The sequence below is a fragment of the Erythrolamprus reginae genome, chromosome 7 (assembly GCF_031021105.1).
Source record: "Erythrolamprus reginae isolate rEryReg1 chromosome 7, rEryReg1.hap1, whole genome shotgun sequence".
Taxonomy (NCBI): Eukaryota; Metazoa; Chordata; class Lepidosauria; order Squamata; family Dipsadidae; genus Erythrolamprus; species Erythrolamprus reginae.
This window is the reverse complement of record NC_091956.1, coordinates 42308033-42330026: the sequence shown is the minus strand read 5'-3', so window position 1 is coordinate 42330026 and position 21994 is coordinate 42308033. Positions and strand designations below refer to the sequence as shown.

The 21994-nt window shown below is 36.7% G+C and overlaps 1 protein-coding gene across 1 annotated transcript in view; it reads right to left on the bottom strand.

Annotated features, from left to right (window-relative positions):
* Positions 1-21994, bottom strand: part of PALLD (palladin, cytoskeletal associated protein) — a 170682-nt gene that overhangs the window by 23124 nt on the left and 125564 nt on the right. Inside the window, exons 6-8 of the mRNA XM_070757400.1 lie at positions 16035-16184; positions 3405-3499; positions 1455-1587 (exon numbers count right to left, since the gene is read on the bottom strand). Coding sequence (XP_070613501.1) covers positions 1455-1587; positions 3405-3499; positions 16035-16184 — 378 coding nt within the window. The remainder of the gene's footprint in view (positions 1-1454; positions 1588-3404; positions 3500-16034; positions 16185-21994) is intronic.

Genomic DNA, 21994 nt, shown 5'->3' with positions numbered 1-21994 from the left:
AAGGTCAGTAAACAGTTTATATTATATGTCCAATCAGATCTTCTCCTGCAATTTATTCCACCAACCTTCAGGTGGCAGTTTTGTTATTCCCAGAAATATATTTTTACTTGTTTATATATTAAAACTTAATTTTCTCATCTGATATAAATCATTTCAGTAATGTAAAAATTCATGAAAATAGTTCATTGGGCTTTTACTGTCCTTTCAGAAGCTTTCCACTATTGTATTCCTTGCTAATTAATCCCTTCCTCTCCATTTTTAAAAATCTTTTGTTCCCATTTAAAGTTGAGAAGAAAAAAAAAAATCCAAGCTCCAGTCGGCCGAATCAAACACCAGCACCATTCTTAGTTCTGTTCCTCATGCTCCAGCACGTTCCTTGGTTCCTCTCTCCAGATGACCTCAAACATTTAAAAATCCTTTCATTCAATTGTTGGCTCAGCTTCATTGCCTTAGGCATGACATCTTAGCCGATTTCATACCGCCGCCAGTGCGAGACAAGCCGATTCATCTGGTGGGGTATGCCAACCCCAAATCAGACTCCTAGCAGTGTCCTCAGCTTCACCTCCCCTTCAGAGAGGACCCGGCCTAGTTCCATTGGAACCAGAGCCTCTCGGAAATGGGGATTTAGAGTCCCCCCACCGGCGAAGGGGAACTCCATGCCGCCGCCGGCATTGACACTACCCCCTCTCCCTCCAAAAACATTCTGAGTTACCTAAATACAATTGAAATTCACTAGTTTTTACTTATGGAAGATTTAAAAATGTTATTTAAAAGAATATACAGAGCAAATAAATTTTGTTTAATATTTACAAAGTGTTAATGTACAGACACAGTATATTCCATTATATATATCATTTTCCTACCAGACAACCTCCTCATACAGACCTTGGATGGGATAATAATATGACATCTTACTCCAACAAGGATAATAAAAAATACATAATGTTTACTTAAGTATAACTCAATCCTTTACTATCTAAAACATTTTTGTGTATTTGTAAAAATAAAAATATAAATATAATACACATAAAATTCAGTCAATATACAAGTAGACCTTGACTTATTTAGCAGTTGTTTAAAGTTACAACAGTATTGGAAAAAGTGACTTATCACTAGTTCTCGCACTTACAACCCTTGCAGCAGTCTCAATTCATGTGCTTGGTAACCAGCCTGTATTTACGTTGGTCACAGAATCCTGAGGCCACATGACTGCCATTTGCAATCATCCTAGATGGCTTCTGCCAGACAAAGCCAATTGAAGAAGCCAGATCCACTTAATGACCATCTAATTCATTGAATTGCAGTGATTTGCTTAAAAAGGTGGCAAAAAGTCATCAAATCAGGCACAAACTCCCTTTCTTAGCAATTTTTTAGAATTTCTGTTCTGGTCCCAATAGTGGTCATAAATCAAGGTACCTATTTGTTCAATATTAAAAATAAAATTTTAAATGTACCTTGCAATCCATTCTACAAAGTTTTCCTTCTTGAACTATCAGATCTCCTGGAGCCTGCAGGAAATGTGGCCGGAAGAAGCGTTCCTGGATGGGTTCATTTTCATCTCCACTATCCCTTGATCGAGAGCGTGGTCTATAGATATGTAAGTTATCCCAGAAATATAGTATATTTTGAAATTTATTCACATTGATACATCTCAAACAGATATTATTGCAGATTTAGTTAACTCTTTCAATGAAAACTATTCATGGTTACTGCTACTTATCTCTATGTAAATCTCTCAATTTCTCCTTCTCAAATAATCACCTCTGCCACATCATTATAAAAAAGGATGCAAAGACAATGCAAATTGCTTTCTAGGTTCAAGCATATTATGAAAAAGATTTTCATTTCTCCACTCCAATTTAATTTACTTCATTGACAGACAAGCAGAACTATAATATTTTACCTAATGAATTGCAATCTGCCAAGAGCTGTTTCATAATTTACACATCAACTATCAGTATATTCCCTGTTGAGATTCTGCATCTTTTTTGGGTCTGTACAATAAACATCAGTCACGTCAATAACAGAATAACAAAATGGATTATAATAGTCCAGGAGACAGACCAACAAATGAAATTGCTAACTAAAAATCCCTAAATAATTGTTTTATTTATTCTTTTTATTGAAGAGTACAATTAAAAGCTTAATTAACTATCTCATATAAATACTAAAAATATCATAAGAACTAAAGCATTAGCTCAGTTCAGACTCAGAAGATTTTCAGTTATATAAATACAATATTTTTTTACTTAATTTTTCCTGCAATCTAAAATTTGTATAAGGTTTCATCTCCAAAAATGGGTTCAGTTTGAAAAGTCAACTTTTAAAGCGTCAGATAAATGCAGAGGAGAGATCCAGCTAATTATATATGTCATCAGTCAATAATATCAATAAATAAAGTAATAATGATAAAAAATAAAAAATATTTATACAGGTAGTCCTTAACCTAAAATAGTTCATTTAGTGACTGTTCAAAGTTTCTTTTTTAAAAAAAATTTTTTTTGTTTACATATAGACAATACAAACACACAGAAAAAGACAGAGATACAATGTACATCCCCTCCCCCCCCTTTGGCTGACTCATCAACAGCCTCCTTTTATATTCTTTTACGGTATTGTTACCAATTGTTTAATCTGTAATATATGACCTATAATACTAGATTTTAATTTCTTACTCTATAACTTATACAGTAGGTAAAGAAAAGGTTATATTTAAGTCTTTAACAATTTTTAATTTAATTTGTTTCCTTATCGCGCAGCACTACTAGTATTTGTTCTTTTATTCAGCCATATATAGAAATCTTTCCAGATCTGGTAGTATTTTGTATTTTCTTGCTCTTTTAGCTCCAATGTTAGTTTGTCTGCTTCTGCGCAGTCTAGCATTTTTTTTAATTAAATTTCGATCGTTAGGCATTGATTCGTTTTTCCAAAACTAGACTATGGTTATTCTCGTTGCTGTTATTAAGTGTTGGGTCAGATAATATTGTTCTTTTTTCTGTTCAAAGTTTCAATGGTACTGAAAAAAGTGATTTACGACCACTTTTCACACTTAAAACCATTGCAACATCCCCATGGTTACATGATCAATCAAAATTCAGATGCTTAGCAAATGACTCATATTATAGGAGAGTTGCAATGTCCTGGGGTCATGTGATCACATTTTGTGACCTTCTGACATACAAAGTTAATGGAAAAGCCAGATTCACTTAACAACTGTGTTACTAACTTAACAACTGCAGTGATTTATGTAACAAATTTGGCAAAGAGATCACAAAGTGGAGGCAAAACACACAACTAATGTCTTCCGTATCGACAGAAATTTTGGGCTCAATTGTTGTTGTAAGTCAAGGACTACCTTTATTATATCTATACATTTTTCCTAAGTTCATAATTAATAATAATACCTTCTGACATGAGGCTGGCTAGGTGGTGTCCTAGGGCTACGTCCTCTCTGGTTGACAGCTTGGACCATCAATCGTCCTGTACAACTTATTCTCCCCTAGCATTTGAAATTTAAAAAGAAAAAAATTATATAGATGTAAAACAGTTTTATTGAATACCCTTCTTTTAACGATTAAATCTTCTAACCATCTGTTAGATTGTTACTTATGTATTTCTACAAAATGTTTGTTTTTAAAGATTAAAAATATTTGGTTTTGGAGTTATTTCCATTGTAGTGTAATCACCTATTTCAAAGGAACAGCCCAACAAGAAATGAGGTGGTCAATAAATAGAAATTTAGAAATGCAAGCAGCTGTATAAAACAGAACATAGGATATGCATCAATGGCATATGACAACTCCTTGTTTTAGCTGACCTTTAAATATGATAGCCTCAGTTAAATTATTTTTCTTCCCTATCATAGCTGTTATCTATTTAATTTGTTCCCTCATTTTTAGCTCACAGACCAAATTTACTAAATAGCAACTATTGTTCCTTTTCTATTAGATTTTTTGCAATTACTATATCAAAATGTAGCTAAATAACCACTAGATGGCACAACACAAATAATTAAGATTCATAGATCTGTCAATTTGTCTGTCTGTCTGTCTGTCTGTCTGTCTGTCTATCTTTCTATCTATCTATCTATCTATCTATCTATCTATCTATCTATCTATCTATCTATCTTTGTATCTATCTTTGTATCTATCTATCTATCTATCTATCTATCTATCTATCTATCTATCTATCTATCATCTATCTATCTACCTACCTACCTATCCATCCATCCATCCATCCATCCATCCATCCATCCATCCATCCATCCATCCATCCATCCATCCATCTATCTATCTATCTATCTATCTATCTATCTATCTATCGTATTTTTTGGAGTATAAGATGCATCTTTTTCACCAATAATAGGGTCAAAATCTGGGTGCATCTTATACACAGAATGTAGCCCTGTCCAGACTCTCAAATGGATCTTTGTAAGGCTGAGAAAGCAGCCTCCTAAATGGAGCTTTTCAAGGCTAAAAACAACATCTGAAATGGAATTTTGTAAGGCTGAAAAATGATCCACATGATCAGAAGAACTTACTGCAGTCACTTGATACAGCCAAGTTCACTCATGATTCTGACAGTATTTCTTAACAGGATGAGTTTCATAGTTAAGATGAATGATTGTATTTAAAGGCTGCCTAACAATTGCAACTAAATAGCCCTAAATAAGGCATTAACAACTGCTATATCCTGAGACTCTGACATTTTAATTGAACTTCTGCTTAACTTCTCAATAGTAACAACAACAACAACAGAATTGGAAAGGACCTTGGAGGTCTTCTAGTCCAACTCCCTGCTTGTGCAGGAAACCCTACACTACTTCAGTCAAATGGTTATCCAACATCTTAAAAATTTCCAGTGTTGGAGCATTCACAAATTCTGGAGGCAAACTATTCCACTAATTAATTGTTCTGTCAGAAAATTTCTCCTTAGTTCGAAGTTGCTGCTCTCCTTTTTAGTTTCTACCCATTGCTTCTTGTTCTACCCTCAGGTGCTTTGGAGAATAGTTTGACTCCCTCTTCTTTGTGGCAACACTTGACATGTTGGAAAGTAAAACCACTGTAGAGAAACTGGGAAAGTATGAGGACAGAAATTATTTACAACCATATGAAAAAGTAACTACATCCTATCACATTTTAAAAAACCTTTTCAATGTAGTTCACAGAGAAATAATTTTTATCTTCATTTTAACAGTATTGATAGATATCGGGATTTATATTTTGTAGTTTACTGTGTAAATAAATATAACTGAATTTCCTTCGAAAATGGCATATCTATTAATTTTTATTTATTTAGTTTTAAGCTTTATGTGGCTGCTCATCTTAAGCAGCCCTAGGTGCCTTACAATAATTTCTGCTGAAGAAATGATGCAAATTAATGGGGATGCAGCGTAGTTCCTTGACTTACAAAGTTCATTTAGCAACTGTTTGAAGTTACAACAGCACTGAAAAAAAGTGACAAAACCACTTAAAATCACACTTACAACCACTGCAGCATCCTCATGATCATGTGGTAAAAATGCAGACACATCACAATTGGTTCGTATCTATGATGGTTGCAGTGTCCTAGGGTCATTTTATTACCTTCTGATAAGCAAAGTCAATGGGATATAGATTCACTTGAACTGTTGCAAGAAAGATTGTAAAATGGGACAAAATTCACTTAGCAAATATCTCGCTTAGCAACAGAAATTTTGGGCTCAAGGACTAATTTATTAAACAATACTAAAACATATTACTGTGTTTCCCCCCAAATAAGACCGGGAAAACATGGAAGGTTTTCAAAATAAGCATTAGGGCTTCTTTTTAGGGAAATATGATATCAGGGTGAGCCTGGCTGGGTGTCTCATTCTCTGGTACTGAGGTGGGATTCTGCGGGTTCTGACCAGTTCTGGACAACTGGTAGCAGAAATTTAGAATAGTTTGGAAAACCGGTAAATACCACCGCTGACTGGCTTTGCCCCCATCTATTCTCTGCTTCCCAAGTCCCAGCTGATCAGGAGGAAATAGGGATTTTGCAGTAACCTTCCCCTGCCATGTTACCAAGCCACACACCCCAAGCCATGCCATGCCCACCAAACAACACCCACAGAACTGGCAGTAAATTTTTTTGAATCCTACCACTGCCTTGGTATGCACATAAGAGGCGATGAGCTTATGGGAGCTGACAGTGTACTTTGAGACTGCGCAGCTTAAACTGCACAAATGAGTTGATTACCTGTCCAAGCAGCAGATGGAGGAAGAGACACGTGGCGGGAGGAGAAAGGTAGGCAATCTGAACATACCACACAGGCCATGGGAGAGCCAAGAGTTGGTAGGCTGAAGCGAGTGGGGAGTCGCGGGAGTCTTGTATTTGCGTGGTGGCGCTGGCAGATGGGAGGCAGATGCACAGGAAGAAGAGAGGCGATCGTGATACCCAGTGTGAGTTGCAGGCAAGCTGAGAGATACGAAAATGACCCTCCTGCAGCCACCCACCCACCCACTCCATCTCAACATCTCTTGGCTTTCCTGCATCTCGTGCGACACATCCAGATTGCCTGCCTTCCCCCCACCATACCTCTGCCTCTGTCTGCTGCTGGTGCCATTATGCAAGATGAGCCTCCCACAGGCACCCACCCAGATAATTGATTCTTGGCTTTTCTGCAACACATGTGGCACGTCTGAATTATGTGCCTCCCCACCTCTGCCTGCTGAGGTAATCAACTCATCTGTGATATGCGGGCTGTGGCTGGACACCATTGGCCCCTGTGCCCTTGCTTCCTCTGGTGCCCATGCCCACCCACCCACACAGAGAACTTATCATAATCTTAACTGGAGCTTATTTTGGGGGTAGGGTTTATATTAGGGGCATGCTAAAAAAATCAGGCTAAGACTTATTTTTTGGTTAGATCTTATTTTGGGGGAAACAGAATAGAACTACCTGTATATCTAAAATGATACAATTAATTAAACATATGCCATATAATTATTTAGTATTTATTTGATTTTTTATCCAGCCTTTATAGTGAAATCAATCTATAATTTTTAATTTTTTCCTTCTCAGTTCCCACTTTATGTATTAATGTTATTAAAGTTTCTGTCCATGTTTTGGGTAATTTGCCATCTGCTATTATTTTATTGAATATCTCTAACATATTTGAAAAAAGTATTTCACTATCTAACTTATAAAATTCTGTTGGTATTGCGTCTGGGCTAGTAGCTTTGTTATTTTTCTGGTTTTTAATAGATTGTTCTAACTCTATTTCTGTAAAGGGTTTATTTAATTTTTGTTGTTGGTCTTCAGTTAATACAGGTAAATCTATAGAGCTTAAATAATCCAAAATTACGTCTTCTTTTATTTCTTCTTTTTCTTATAATTTCCTATAAAACTCTAACACTATTTCCTTCTTTTCATCTATTCTATCTCTTATTTACACCTTTACTATCTGTTAGTTTTTTAAATAATTTTAGTTTCTCTTTCTTTCCTAAGTTTATAAGATGGCTCATCTTCCTGGTTTATTTGCATGTTCAAAATATTCTTGTTTTGCTCTTTTTATTTTTTCTACTATTTGTTCTTGTTCTATCAACCTTATTTTATGCTTTAGTAAATCTCTCTGGATTTTAACTTTATCATCATGTTCATTTTGTTGAATTCCTAGTTCTATTTTTTTTAATTCATCCTCTAATTTTTGATATTGCATCTTCTTCTCTTTATTCTTTTTTGCCATGTAAGAAATTGTTATCATTATTTTTATTTGTTTTAAAGAAAAATTCTAATTCTTTCCCTATCCAGTCTTTATATTCAGGATCATGTAATACATTTCTATTCATGAACCAATTATTAGATTTTTCCTTGCCTTTCCAATATATAACTAAAGGATTAAGATCTGCCCAGCTATTAGTTTCTATCTCGATGTCTCTAATCTTTTCAATTATGTGTGCTGGTGCCCACGACATATCTATCCTAGTCCAAATTTTATGAGGGTTTGAATAAAAAGTATATGGGTTTATTTTGTGGGTGACATTCGTGCCATATATCTTTTAATAATAATTCTGTACTCATTTTCCAAAATGTTGTTGGTAAAATTACCTTTTTTTCCTTTTCTTTCTTTTTCCCTGTATAGTCCATTTGACTATTTGAGATTGCATTAAAATCACCTACTATTATCATGTTTTCAATTATTTTGTCGTGTAATTCCTTATAGAATTGTTTTTGATTGTCATTTGGTGCGTATATTGATATAATAATGAGAGGTTTTGATTCTAACTCCAATTGTACTATTAAAATTCTGCCTTCACTATCATTATATATTTGTTTTGACTCTATTGTTTCATCAATATACATTTCTACACCTCTTTTTTTTATTTGCTAAACTGGTATAAAGTTTCCCTAATTTTGGTTTATTGAGTAATTTTCTATTTGTTTTCTTAATATGGACTTCCTGTAGAATAGTTATTTGTGCTCTTTGTTTCTTGAGTTTAGTCAATATTTGATTTCTTTTCCTGAGGTTGTTCAGTCCATTTATGTTAACTGAAAAGATTTTCAAATCATGTGACATTTCTATTTATAGTATTTTTTTATTTCTTTTGGTTCACGCAATCTGCTGTCTAACACCAATTCTTGTTGAATTTCTGGTTGTTTCCTTTTAACATCTTGTATTTCCTCCCTCTCTTTACCGGTAGCCCCCTTTTCTTCTTCTTTATCTTTAAGTTCTTTCTGTGGTTGGTCTGTTCTATTCAATCTGCTTTGTGCAAAGAAAGCTCTTGCATCTTCCACACTCTCAATCTTAATTTTCATTCCATGCCAAGTCAAAGAAAGTCCTTCTGGTACTGACCATCGGAAAATTATTATTATTTTAATTAAGACACTTGTAAGGAAATAGTACTTTCTTCTGCTTTCTCTTACCCTCTTTGGAACTTGTTTCAGAATTGTAATGTACTTCCAAGTCTGATTTCTCACCTGTTTTAGGATATCATCTCTAATTACTCTTCTAGAAAACTTGATGTGAACTTCTCTTGGTAGGTTGTGTCTCCGTGCATAGCCAGTTTGGACTCTGTAAATTTCATCTATCTCTCTTATAAGTTCTTGTGGGTCCATTTGTAAACTTTCTCCTATTATCTCTGCCATCTTTGCTGATAGGTCTTCGTCTTTCTCCTCATTTATGTTTTGAAATCTCAAGCCATGTGATGCGGATTGGAGTTCAAGATTGATTATTGCTTCGTCAAAGCCTCTATTGATTGCATAGGTTTGTTCTTCATATTCTTCCACCTTTTGTCCTATATCCTGAACTTTATCTTCCATTGCTTTCATTTTTTTTTCATTTTCTTGTAAATTCTGTTGTATAGCTTTCATATTTCCATCCATCACCTTCATGCTCCCTTTTACTTCACCAATTTCAGTTTTGAGATCTCCAATCTCCATCTTGAGATCAGCTTTCAAATCTCCCATTTCATTTTTCATTTCTTCTTTCATTCCTTCTAGATATTTTTTCATTTCTTCTTTATTTGTATCCATTTGAGTTTGTGTTTTCTGCATAAAGTCTTGAATAACAGCTAGGGTATCTTGGATGGTCTGGAAATTTGATTCTATTGGAGTTTTCTCCTCTTTTTCTTTTTTTTAGCTAGCATTGTTATTATTGATCATTGTTGTAACAGAGATGGGGGATGATATGGGGGATACCTTTGGGGAAGGAGTTGGAGTTGGAGTGGATGTTTGTTTTCGAGTTGTTCTTGTAACAGAAGTCACACTTTGAGTCCTAAAAGAACCTTTCATGTCTCAGAGGTTTACAGTCTATTATACAATACCTTAATTAACTTTCTTTTTCAGTTAATAATATGATTTATATTCTTTTAAAAAAACCTATAAAAGTGATCAAACTTAGTAATTATGCAATAAAAAGATACCACAATCAAACAGGCAAAACAATCCAGCAAGGAATACCAATATTAATAAATGATAAAGAAATGAAAGGGAAAGAAATAAGAAAAGAAAAGAGTTAATAACAGAAAGGCTATAACAATAATTTTTAAAATACACTCTAAATCAAATATCAAACAATACACTTAGCCATGTACCGTATTTTTCGCTCTAAAAGACGCACCTGCTGATAAGACGCACCTAGATTTTAGAGGAGGAAAATAGAACAAAAATATTTTGAGCCAAAAAGTAGCTATCACACATGAGCAAGTTCTTGCATCCATAATTCTATCCTTTCTATGTCTTCCTCCCTCTTTCCTCCCTCCCACTTTCCTTTCTATCTCTCCCTCCCTCTTTTCTTTCTATCTTTCCCTCCCTCTTTCCTTTCTATCTCTCCCTCCCTCTTTCCTCCCTCCCTTTTTCCTTTCTATCTCTCCCTCCCTCTTTCCTTTCTATCTTTCTTTCCCCCTTTCTCCAAGCCCTTCCTTTTCCCTCTCCCTAACTACCCCCTTCTCCCTCCTTTCTATCTTTCCCTCCCCCTTTCTCTCTCCCTTCCTTCATCTTTCATTCCCTCTCTCTCCATCCCTCTTCCTTTCTCTCTTCCTTCCTCCCTCTTTTTTGTTCTTTCTCTCTCCCTCCTTCCCTCCCTCTATGTCTTTCCCTCCCCCTTCTTCCCCCCTCTCTTTCTCTTTCTCTTGCTTTCTTTCCCTGTCTTTCTCTCTTGCTTACTTTCTCGCTTTCTTTCTCATTCTCTCTCCCCTCCTTTCTCTCTCTCTCTCTCTCTCTCTCGTTCACCATGCCGGCAACAGAGAGAAAGAGAGAGAGAGAGAGGGAGAGAGAGTGGAGGGCGCCGTTGTCTTCGCCTCTGCCCGGCAGCTCTGCAGCGAAGAGGAAACAGTCGCGCACCGCCTCCCGGGAGCCTGGCCGACTTTTGGAGCCGTTTTGTTTTCGGCCGGGCGGAGGCGGCGCGCGGAGGCGAAGACACGGTGCCCGCCCACGCTCCGCCTCCCGGGAGCCCAGCTGAAAACAAAACGGCTCCAAAAATCGGCTGGGCTCCCGGGAGGTGGAGCGTGGCCGGGCACCGTGTCTTCGCCTCCGTGTGGCTCTGCAGCGAAGAGGAAACAGTCGCGCACCACCTCCCAGGAGCCCGGCCGACTTTTGGAGCCGTTTTGTTTTCAGCCGGGCGGAGGCGGCGCGCGGAGGCGAAGACACGGTGAACGGTGCTTCGAGACCTCCCCGCCTCCTGAAGCGATTCCCGTAGCCTTCCCAAAGGCTCGGAACCGCCAACGCTCCTCCGGTGCCGCTCCGCCTCCTAAACCTGCGCGGTGGAGGCGTCCCCCGGCCCAGCACTTCCGGAGGCCGAAAGGCGCGGCTCTCTTCGGGGTTGGGAAGAGGAGAGGCGGCGACAGAGGCGGCGGACTCCAGATGAGTATATCGCCGCCCCCCCTCTGCTCCAGCGCCTCCCCCCCTCCCTGCCTGCATCTTCGCTCCATAAGACGTGGCTGATTTTTCATCCTACTTTGGGAGGAAAAAAACTGCGTCTTATGGAGCAAAAAATACGGTACTTATTATGTAAATAAAAGAAGAAAAGGGAAAGAAAAAATAGAGAGTAAATATGAAATATAATCTAAAATATATTATAAGTTTGGGGGGTATACCAGATCAAGAGGGGGAAAGTAATATTCTAGCACATTTTTAATATCAAAAATAAAGAGAAAGAAATAGAGACGCCAAGATAGAATATGACAAAGGAAGGAGAAAAAAAGGGAATTTAAAAATGCTATTTAAAATTATAAAATATGTAAATATGTGAATATAAAGAGCAAAGTTATAGTAAAAACAAAGAAAAAATGTAGATATGCAAATATAAAAATATAAAAAGCGTAAAAATATATTTATAAAATTATAATGTATAAAATAGGGAAAAATAGACAAATGCTTAATAGAAAAAAGATTTTCAAGATTTTTCGAAATTCAAACTTTCTTAAAACAGTCTTGGGTCTTTAATTATATTTTTTTAATTTATTCTCAAGGGAAATTTATTTTAAAAGTTTATTTAAAATTTTACCGAACTCCTCTGTCCAAATTCCTCAGTCTTCCATTGAACAAAAAGGGAACCCAAAATCCGCAGTCCACGAGAGAAAACAAAGGGGAAAACGTAAAAACAGATGTATTGCAAATATAAAAAATAAAGAATGAGAAAAAAAGGGGGGGAAAGCTTTAGTCCATCTCGTTTGATTTGATCCTTACGCTGTTGCCATTTGTAAAGTAGTCCCTCTGTAAATACCTCCAAGTCACCAAAATCCTTTTTATACAAGAAGTTAGAATTCAATCTGGTTAGAGGTTGAAAAGTTAAAATTTTATCCATTGATATATGAGTTCATTAAGAAGGTTTAATCCATACGCCACAATTACTTTTAATTTAGTCCACTTGAAAATTTATAGAATCTCAGATGAGTTCATAAAAATTCATTTTATAAAATGTGGGTAATTTATATTAGGAGATTTCAATTCAAAAGTTTGAAAAATCAGAATCCAAAATCTAATATACAATGATTAAAATATAAAAACGTATCTTTTTAAAAAAAAAAAATTAGACAGTTAAACAAAGAGAAGTAGATCCGGCCGTATCTTACTTTTGCAGAAGGATTTAACTCTGAAGAATAAACTTTTTATCTGTTCGCCTTTTAGACTCAAGTTCTTCACTTTTTAGGTATTAGGTTCCAAAATTTTACCTCGTTTGTGCTTATATCTTTCTTCTTTCTGTTGCTCTTCTTATTGTAGACTTCTATTTCGATTCTTTTGCTTCCTCCGTGAACGGATCACTATGGCCGCGCCCCTGCCAATGCTGGGGCGTGGTTCTTCATGTTGCAGCCACGGGGCTTTCCTTACCCTTCGGGGCAGTGGCGTTCTGCCCCTATGGATCCAGGAGACCCACTGTTCTATGCTGAGCCCTCCGGGCTCAAACAAAGCACAAATTGCGCCCTGCAACAAACAAAAGAGAAGAACGGAGACAGAGCGATGTCTCCGTCCTCCCAGCGCGATCCGAGAGGGGTGAAAAAGTGTATCTTATACTCCAAAAAATATTGCAGTTCTACTCAGACATAATTAGAAGTAGAAGAGTTTGGAATTATCAGTGATTACCGTATTTTTCGGTGTATAAGCCGCATCGGTTTATAAGACGCACCTAGATTTTAGAGGACGAAAATAAGGAAAAAAGCATTCTGAACCAAATGGTATAGTATTATATTGTTTAATAAAATACCCATGTAGCAGAATACTTTTTACAACCATATATACTTTTTAAAACCATGTATACTTTTTAAAACCATGTATACTATATCTTCAACACCACTGATAACACAACTACTCTACAAAAAGACCTAGACTCAGTTTCTGACTGGTCCAACACATGGCAACTCCAAATCTCAACCAGCAAATGCTCTGTTCTACACATCGGCAAAAAGAATCAAAACTTCAAATACAAACTTAATAAACAAATTATCACAGATAATCCCCACTTGGTCAAGGACCTCGGGATACTAATAACTAAAGATCTAAGTGCCAAAGCCCACTGCAACAACATCGCTAAGAAGGCCTCAATCTAATCCTCAATCTAATCTAATCCTACGTAGCTTCTGCTCTGGAAATCTCACACTACTTATCAGAGCATACAAAACTTTCGCCAGACCCACCCTCGAATACAGCTCATCTGTTTGGAACCCATATCACATCTCAGACATTAACACCCTTGAAAATGTTCAAAGATACCTCACAAGAAGAGCCCTTCATTCCTCCACTCGAAACAGAATACCCTACGAAACTAGACTCACAATCCTGGGTCTTGAAAGCTTAGAATTACGACGCCTTAAACATAATCTAAGTATTGCCCACAAGATCATATGTTGCAATGTCCTGCCTGTCAAAGACTACTTCAGCTTCAACCACAACAACACAAGAGCACACAACAGATTCAAGCTTAATATTAACCGCTCCAAACTTGACTGTAAAAAATATGACTTTAGTAAACGGGTTGTTGAAGCGTGGAACTCATTACCGGACTCCATAGTATCATCCCCTAACCTCCAACATTTTACCCTTAGACTATCCACGGTTGACCTCTCCAGATTCCTAAGAGGTCAATAAGGGGCATATATAAGCGCACTAGAGTGTCTTCCGTCCCCTGTGCTATATCTCCTATATCTCATATGTCTTCTCTACTATATCCTCTATAACCTTCATTGTGTATGATTGTGTATTGGACAAAATAAATAAATAAAAATAAAATACTTTTTAAACCATGTACACCTTTTTCAATCTTCAAATTTGCCAACTTCAAGACTTGTGGACTTCAATTCTCAGAATTCCTCCACCAGTCATGCTAGCTCAGAAGTGGGAGTTGAAGTCCACAAGCCTTAAACTTGCCAGGTTTGAAGATCCTTGCACTCCTAACCTCTAACTCAGGTGTCTTCAAACTTGACAGCTTTAAGACTTGTGGACTTCAACTCCCAGAATTCCTCCACCAGTCATGCTAGCTCAGAAATGGGAGTTGAAGTCCACAAGCCTTAAACTTGCCAGGTTTGAAGACCCTTGCACTCCTAACCTCTAACTCAGGTGTCTTGAAACTTGACAGCTTTAAGACTTGTGGACTTCAACTCCCAGAATTCCTCCACCAGTCATGCCAGACTCGGCTCTCCTCCTGGTTCTCTCCCCCCTCCCATACCTACCCAGCCCACAGTTCAGATTCCCACACCCTTTTGCTCTAGCTAGACTTAGAGTTGGCATCACTCTGCAACTGCATGATAGCTCCAGGCTCTGAAGACATAGCAGCCTCGAGTGGGAAGCCAAGCCCAGCTGAGGAAAATCTGAGGAAGGCTACGCACCTGGGATCGGCTGGAGTGAGTTCAGCTGGGGGTGGCTAGCTTTCCACCAGGTTCTTTTCTTCTAAACAGAGAGAGAAAAGGGGGTGGGCAAATAACCAGCTTCTCTAGAGAAAAAATGTGTATCTCCCATCAATTGCAGTGTAATTCTGTCTTTCTGTCTTTACACTGCAATTGATGGGAGATACACATTTCTTTTTCTAGAGAAGCTTGTTATTGGTTCACACCCCCCCCTTTTTCTCTCTCTCTCTTTAAAAGAAAAGAACCTGGTGGAAAGCTAGCCGCCCCATCTGAACTCACACCCCAGCTGATCCCAGGTGTGTAACCTTCCTCAGATCTTCCTTACATTGCAAGTAGAGCAATGGAGAAAACCCTGCAAAAACTTAGAGCTTGTGAAACATTCTTGTTTGCAGACACTAACAATGAAAGAGCTTGCAAGCAGGTAAAACCTGGGAACATTGTTAGCACCTGGTTAGGGCTGAAAGAAACTTACTCAGAGCAAGTTAGTGTAATGAAACAAACCCTGCAAAGACTTAGGGCTTGAAAACATTCTTCACAGAAAGTAACAATGAAAGAGCTTGGGTACATTAACAGCACCTGGTTAGGGCTGGAAAGAAATATCTAGAGCAAGTAAAGCAATTTAAAAAACCCTACAAAGACAGGTTTGGAATACATTCTTGGCAGAGATTAACAATGAAAGAGTTTGCAAGCGGTAAGAGCTGGGAACATTGTTAGCACCTGGTTACGGCTAGAAAGAAACTTACTCAAAGCAAATTAGAGTAATGAAACAAACCCTGCAAAGACTTAGGCCTTGGAAAACATTATTCACAGAGAGAAACAATGAAAGAGCCTGCAAGGAAAGAGCTGGGAAGATCGTTAGCAGCTAGTTAGGGCTGGGGGGAAAAAGCTACATTCAGTGTATAAGACGCCCCCTAATTATCAGCCTATTTTAGGGAGGAAAAAAGTGTGTCTTATACACCAAAAAATATTGTAGTTCAACCAGAGAGGCATACCGGATTGCAAATGTAGCTTGTTTACCTAGTAACATCTATTTAAGGACAGTTGCTTAAAGAAACAGTTTTTAATCGTTCCTCAACGACTCTGTATTCTCAACTTGGCATCATGAGTATGAAATGAGTTGAGAAGGCTTAATTATTACTTGACCTAGAATGACATCATTTTTCAATTAAATCTTTAACTCAGACTGTGAATCTGTGCCCAGGAGCACACTGATTTTATAGCTAAGACATGATTTACCTGTGGATTGGCAGCCATGACAGTATAATTCCCATCATCATCAAGGGTGGAGGCAGCAGTATGGAGAGAACAGGTCCCATCAGGTTCTCTTTGCATCCGGTAATGCTCATTCCTTTTAGAAATTTGCTTTCCATCTTTGAACCAATATATCTATATTCAGAGAAATCAAAACCAAAACATAAACAATGAAAGGGAAACATAATAAGTTATCATCTGTGAATGAAGAATGAATCCAAGTAATGATTTCAGAAAAAAAATCAAAATAAAAAGGATGAATAAATTCCTGCCTTTCCTTCTGTTACTTGGAACAAATACTTGAAACATAAACAGCTATTTCACTTCATTGGCTTAACAGCAAGTAATGCATGTATTTGTGTTTGAAGCAAAATTCCAGATTGAGATGGTGTAAGATGATGGAGAAATTAGTTACAATTTCCACTTTCTTTCATCATTCCCAAAAGTAATAGTGATATTTTTCTATGTACATTTTTTTCTCATAACATTATACTGCTTGCCAGGAACGTAATGTCCAATTAGGCTTCTTTGGTTCAATCAGAAACCATACCAAACAGTCAATAAATATTTAGGACTTGAATTCTCACCACCACCCCAATCAATAATGTAATATTTTTATTTGGACCAAGCAAAGTAACCCAAGAAATGCAGAAACTTTTGAACTATTTATTTTTTATTTTATTTTTATTTTTTGGGATTTATATGCCACCCCTTGCGGAGGACTCGAGGCAGCTTACAACATATACAAAGAAAAATATGACATCCTAAATCCAAGTAGTTTAAAATTAATTAATCAAACCCCCCAGGACCATTAAAAAACACTCATTCCCATTCAATCAACTGACATACAGTACATTTGTCAGCCAGGGGGCTAGGGTGTAATGGCCCCAAGCCTGGCAGCATAAATGAGTCTTCAGACTCTTACAGAAGGCAAGGAGGGTGGGGGCAGTATGAATTTCTGGAGGGAGCTGATTCCAAAAGGCCAGATCCCCCACAGAGAAGGCTCTTCCCCTGGGTCCCACCAAACAACATTGTCTAGTTGATGGGACCTGGAGAAAGCCAACTCCCTGGCACCTAATTGGTCACTGGGACGCATGCGGCAGGAGGCGGTACCACAAGTAATATGGTCCGATGCCATACTACTTTATAGATCATAACCAATACTTTGAATTGTGTCTGGAAACCAACTGGCAACCAATGCAGTCTGTGGAGTGCTGGAGAAACATGGGCATACCTAGGGAGGCCCAGGACCACTCAGACAACTGCATTTTGCACAATTTGCAGTTTCCAAACACTCTTCAAAGGCGCATGTAGACAGCATTGCAGTAGTCGAACTAAATAGGGCCACAACTGGTATACCAGGCGAACCTGGGCAAACGTCCCCCTCGTCACAGCCGAAATTACTTTCACTGCTTCACTGAGTGGACCCAGGGTGAAGATGTATAGCTGAGTATCATCAGCATACTGATGGTAGCTCATCCCATGCCCGGTTTCATGTAGATATTGAACAGCAGGGGGGAGAGGACCAACCCCTGAGGAACCCCACAAGGTAGGGACCTAGGAGTCAACCTCTGACCCCCTGCTAACACTGACTGCAACCGACCGGAGAAGTAGGAAGTGAACCACCATAAAACAGTGCCTCGTACTCCCAATCCCTCCAGCTGGCGCAGAAGGACACCATGGTCAATGGTATCAAAAGCCACTGAGAGGTCAAGAAGCACCAGAATAGAGGCTAAACCCTTATCCTGGACCCACCAGAGATCATCCGTCAGCGCAACCAAAGCAGTTTCCATGCTGGAGACAGGCCTGAATCCTGACTGTTGAGGGCCCAGATAATCGGCTTCGTCCAAGGACCATTGGAGCTGGAGCAACACCACCTTCTCAACAACCTTCCCAAAGAAGGGAAGGTTTGAGACATGATAGTTGTTAAATACAGCTGGATCCAGGGAGCACTTTTTGAGTAGGGGGGCACACAATTGCCTCCTTGTAGGGAGCTGGAAAGGACCCCTACTGTCCAGAACTTTTCATTAGACAAGAAAATGTTGTCCCTTCCCTTACACAAATGCAAACTATAGTGTTCATCAGTTTTAATCTAAACTTCTGGTTTAATTTTTTTAGTCTGCATGTTTCTTCTTCCTTCCTGCATTCAGTAGAACTCATCTGATGAATGGTTTTGGAGAACCTCCCAAATGTGCATTCACTTGTGCATCATTTTCTTTTTTTTAATTTAATTTTATTTGTTTGTTTTTTTCAAATATAACATAAAAAAGAAAAAACATACACAGAAACATACACATACAACATTTGGGAAATGAAAGTTTCCCCACTTTTTAGATGTTCGATGAGAGAATTTTACTTCTTGCACATAGTATTAATTTTTCAATTATTTTATTTGACGTGTTGCTTTGCGTAAATTTTTATTTCTTTGTTGCTCTTTTCTTTAACCAATCATAAAATTTTGCCCATATTTTATAGTAATCTGAATCTTCTTTTCCCTCTAATCTTTTAGATAACCTGTCCATCTCTGCACAGTCCAATATTTTTTTAATTACTATATTTTCTTCCGGTGGTTTGTCTATTTTCCATTGTTGGGCATATACTATCCTGGCAGCTGTTAGTATGTGTATAACTAAATATCTTGCCTCTTTTTCTATTTTTTTATTAAAAATACTCAATAAATACAATTCTGGGTTTTTTTTCAATTTCTTCTTTTACTATTTCTTTTAACCAGTTTGTTATTTTATTCCAGAAATTTTTTGCTTGTACGCATGTCCACCATTGGTGGTAGAATGTGCCTCTTTTTTGTTTGCACTTCCAGCATAATGGGGAGGTTTTTGGGAACATTTTTGATAGTCTTTCCGATGATAGGTGCCACCTGGAAAACATTTTTAATTTGTTTTCCTTGAATGCAGTTGATTTTGTCATCTGCCAATTATTAGTCCATAATTTTTCCCATTTTTCTAATTCGTGTAGCCAAAATTCATTCCCCAGCTTATCATACTCTCTTTTACGATTTCCACTTCTGTCTCATAACGAATCAAAAATTTATATATTTTACCAATTAATTTTCGTCATTTTTTAATAGTGTCCTGTCCAATTCACCCCTCCCTGTCTGAAAACCATATTCCATTTTATCTTTTTGATATGCATCTTTTAATTGTAGGTATGTCCATCAATCCAATTTCTTGCCATTTTGTTCCAATTCTTCCTTTGTTTTTATATTCATTTGCTGATCCAATAATTCTTTATATCTAATTGTATTGTGGGGCCCGATTAAATTTGGATGGTATGTTAATTCTATTGGCAAAACCCATTCTGGTACCTTAGTATATTGTTGCTTTTTTATTATTTTCCATGTTTGGATGAGAGAATTTATTAGTATATGCTTTTTAAAGTATGTATGAGTTTTATCTCGTCCGTACCAGAGATAGGCATGCCAGCCTAATAATAAATCGTGCCCTTCTATTGTCAATATATGTTTATTTTCTAATGTGATCCACTCTTTAATCCATACCAGTGATGTTGCATAGTAATATAATTTAAAATTTGGTAGACCCAAACCTCCTCTTTCCTTCACATCTTGCAGTGCCTTTGATTCTTGATTTTTTACCTAACCATATATACTTTAATATTACTTTATCCAATTCTTAAAAAAAAAATATTCCTGGATTTATTGGAATTGTCTGAAAAAGGAAGAGGAGCTTGGGCAGGACACTCATTTTGATCAAATTTATTCTACCTATTAATGAAAGTTGTAAATTTAGCCAATTTTTTAGGTCTACTTTAATTTGATTTATTAAACTTGTATAATTGTCTTCTTTTAATGTTGCCATTTTAGCTGTGAGCCATATTCCTAGATATTTCACTTTTTTTACTACTTGCATGTTAGTAATTTGTTCCAAATGCTTTATTTGTTTTTTTTGAGTGCTGCTACTTTGCCAAAATCTTCAATTTGTTTAATCAATTTTGGTGCGGTTGTCAGTGGTTCTTCAATTATGAATACCAAATCATCTGCGAAGGCTTTATAGATTTCTTTTCTTATTTTTAGGCCTTTTACATCTTCATTTTTTCTTATTTTGATTAATAATGTTTCCATCGTTAATATAAACAGAAGTGGAGATATAGAGCATCCCTGTCTTACTCCTTTCTCGATTTTAAATTTTTCCGTTTGCTCTCCATTAATTATAATTTTAGTGTTTTGTTCTGAATATATTGTTTTTATTAAATTTATAAAATGTTGTCCAAAATTCATCATTTCTAATTGTGTTATCATAAATTTCCAATTTACATTGTCGAAAGCCTTTTGTGCATCAAGAAAAACCAGCGCCATCTGTTTTCCAGGATGTTCCTCATAGTATTCTAGTATTAATTAATATTAATAAGTACTATAAACACTATTATACAATAAACAATTTTAATTTATTTCACTATTTACTTATTTACTTATTTAAAATACTAATTCCTTTAAACTAATATAAGTTTTTACTAAATATAATGAGTATATTTATAAAGACAATTCACAAACAATTTCAAAACTAAATTAATCTAATTAAGGGACTCTAATGAATTTTAATTCAAGCCAGGAGGAAAGAGGAGTTATTTAATTGCTATTCATATCAAAACTACAAAGAGTAAAAAATCAAAGAAAGAATAGAAGGAGGGGAAGGGAAAAAGAAGAAGTAATAATAAATAGAAATAAAGAATATAGAACAGTAAAAAATTTGGAAAATAGAGTATAACTATTTCAAAAATAGGAATTAAAGTAAAGAGATTTTTGTATCTGTAAAAATTATTTCAAAAAAGATAGAAAAAAAGAAAAAGTAATTATTAATAATAATAAAAAAATGATAAAATGAAAAAGACTAAGAAAAAACAATAAGGAAAAAAAAATTTCTTTGTTTAATTAGTCCAATAACATTTCAAAAAGAGTTTCCACTGCGAAATAAAAAAGGATAAATAATTAATTGGAGGAAAAACAAAAATTTAATTTTCCAATCAGGGGGTCAAGGGATGGAAAATAAAAAGTAAAGGAAAAAATTGGATTTGTAATATCTTCTTCTGTCAAAGCAAAATCAAAAGAAAAGAGTTTCTATATATATTTTTTTCCGAAACCCAATCTCACTTTCTTCCACTTGTACTGATAACTTTTGTTTTCTGCTCAGTCACTCTCTTGCTGTAATTATGTTGCAATGGCATCCGCAATCAACAACTTCCTAGAAACTTTCCCTTTCTTCTTTTCAATCTCCTCTTCTCACTAAAAATTTTCAATCTCTTCCAAATAAATCTACTAATTATTCTTTACTTATAGTCCATCAAAAAAGAAAAATATAGTGAAAAGTTTAGTTTTTAGTTAGCTGACAGTTTTGCAGCGTGTGATTTTAAATTCTACCGTCTTTCGGGGTTTTAAAACTTGCGGTCCTTTCAATTACCCTATTCTTTTTCGCCTTTTATGTTAAAGATTTAAATAGTACCTGGGGTTATTTGATCTTTATGATTTCTTAGTTGTTTTGAATGTATCTTGTTTTCTCTGGTCTAATTCCAATCACTCTTCGTCTTCCTGCTGTGTGGGCGCTGCTGCTTCGGCCGGCTGCTGAAGCGCCAGTTCTTTTCAAGTGAAGTTTTGGGGTATATTCCTCGCCCCCCGGGCAATGGCGGGTTGCCCTGTGAGCTTCAGATAAACCCCTTCAACAATCTGGACCCTCCGAGCCTGATCGCACCAGAAAAAGCGGTACTTCAAATGAAAAAAGGGAAAGTGTCAGCGGAGCTCCGCTTTGACACTTCCTAGCGCAGTCGCGTTGCCACTGGAAGCCCTACTTGTGCATCATTTTCACTGGGGCTAATAAAATTATTATCCGACTGTGAAATTTAATTCTTTTTTACTGCTTTCTAATTTGTACTAATAAGTTCATCAAAAATAGTTAGCTTGATATTTTGGGATGTGATGC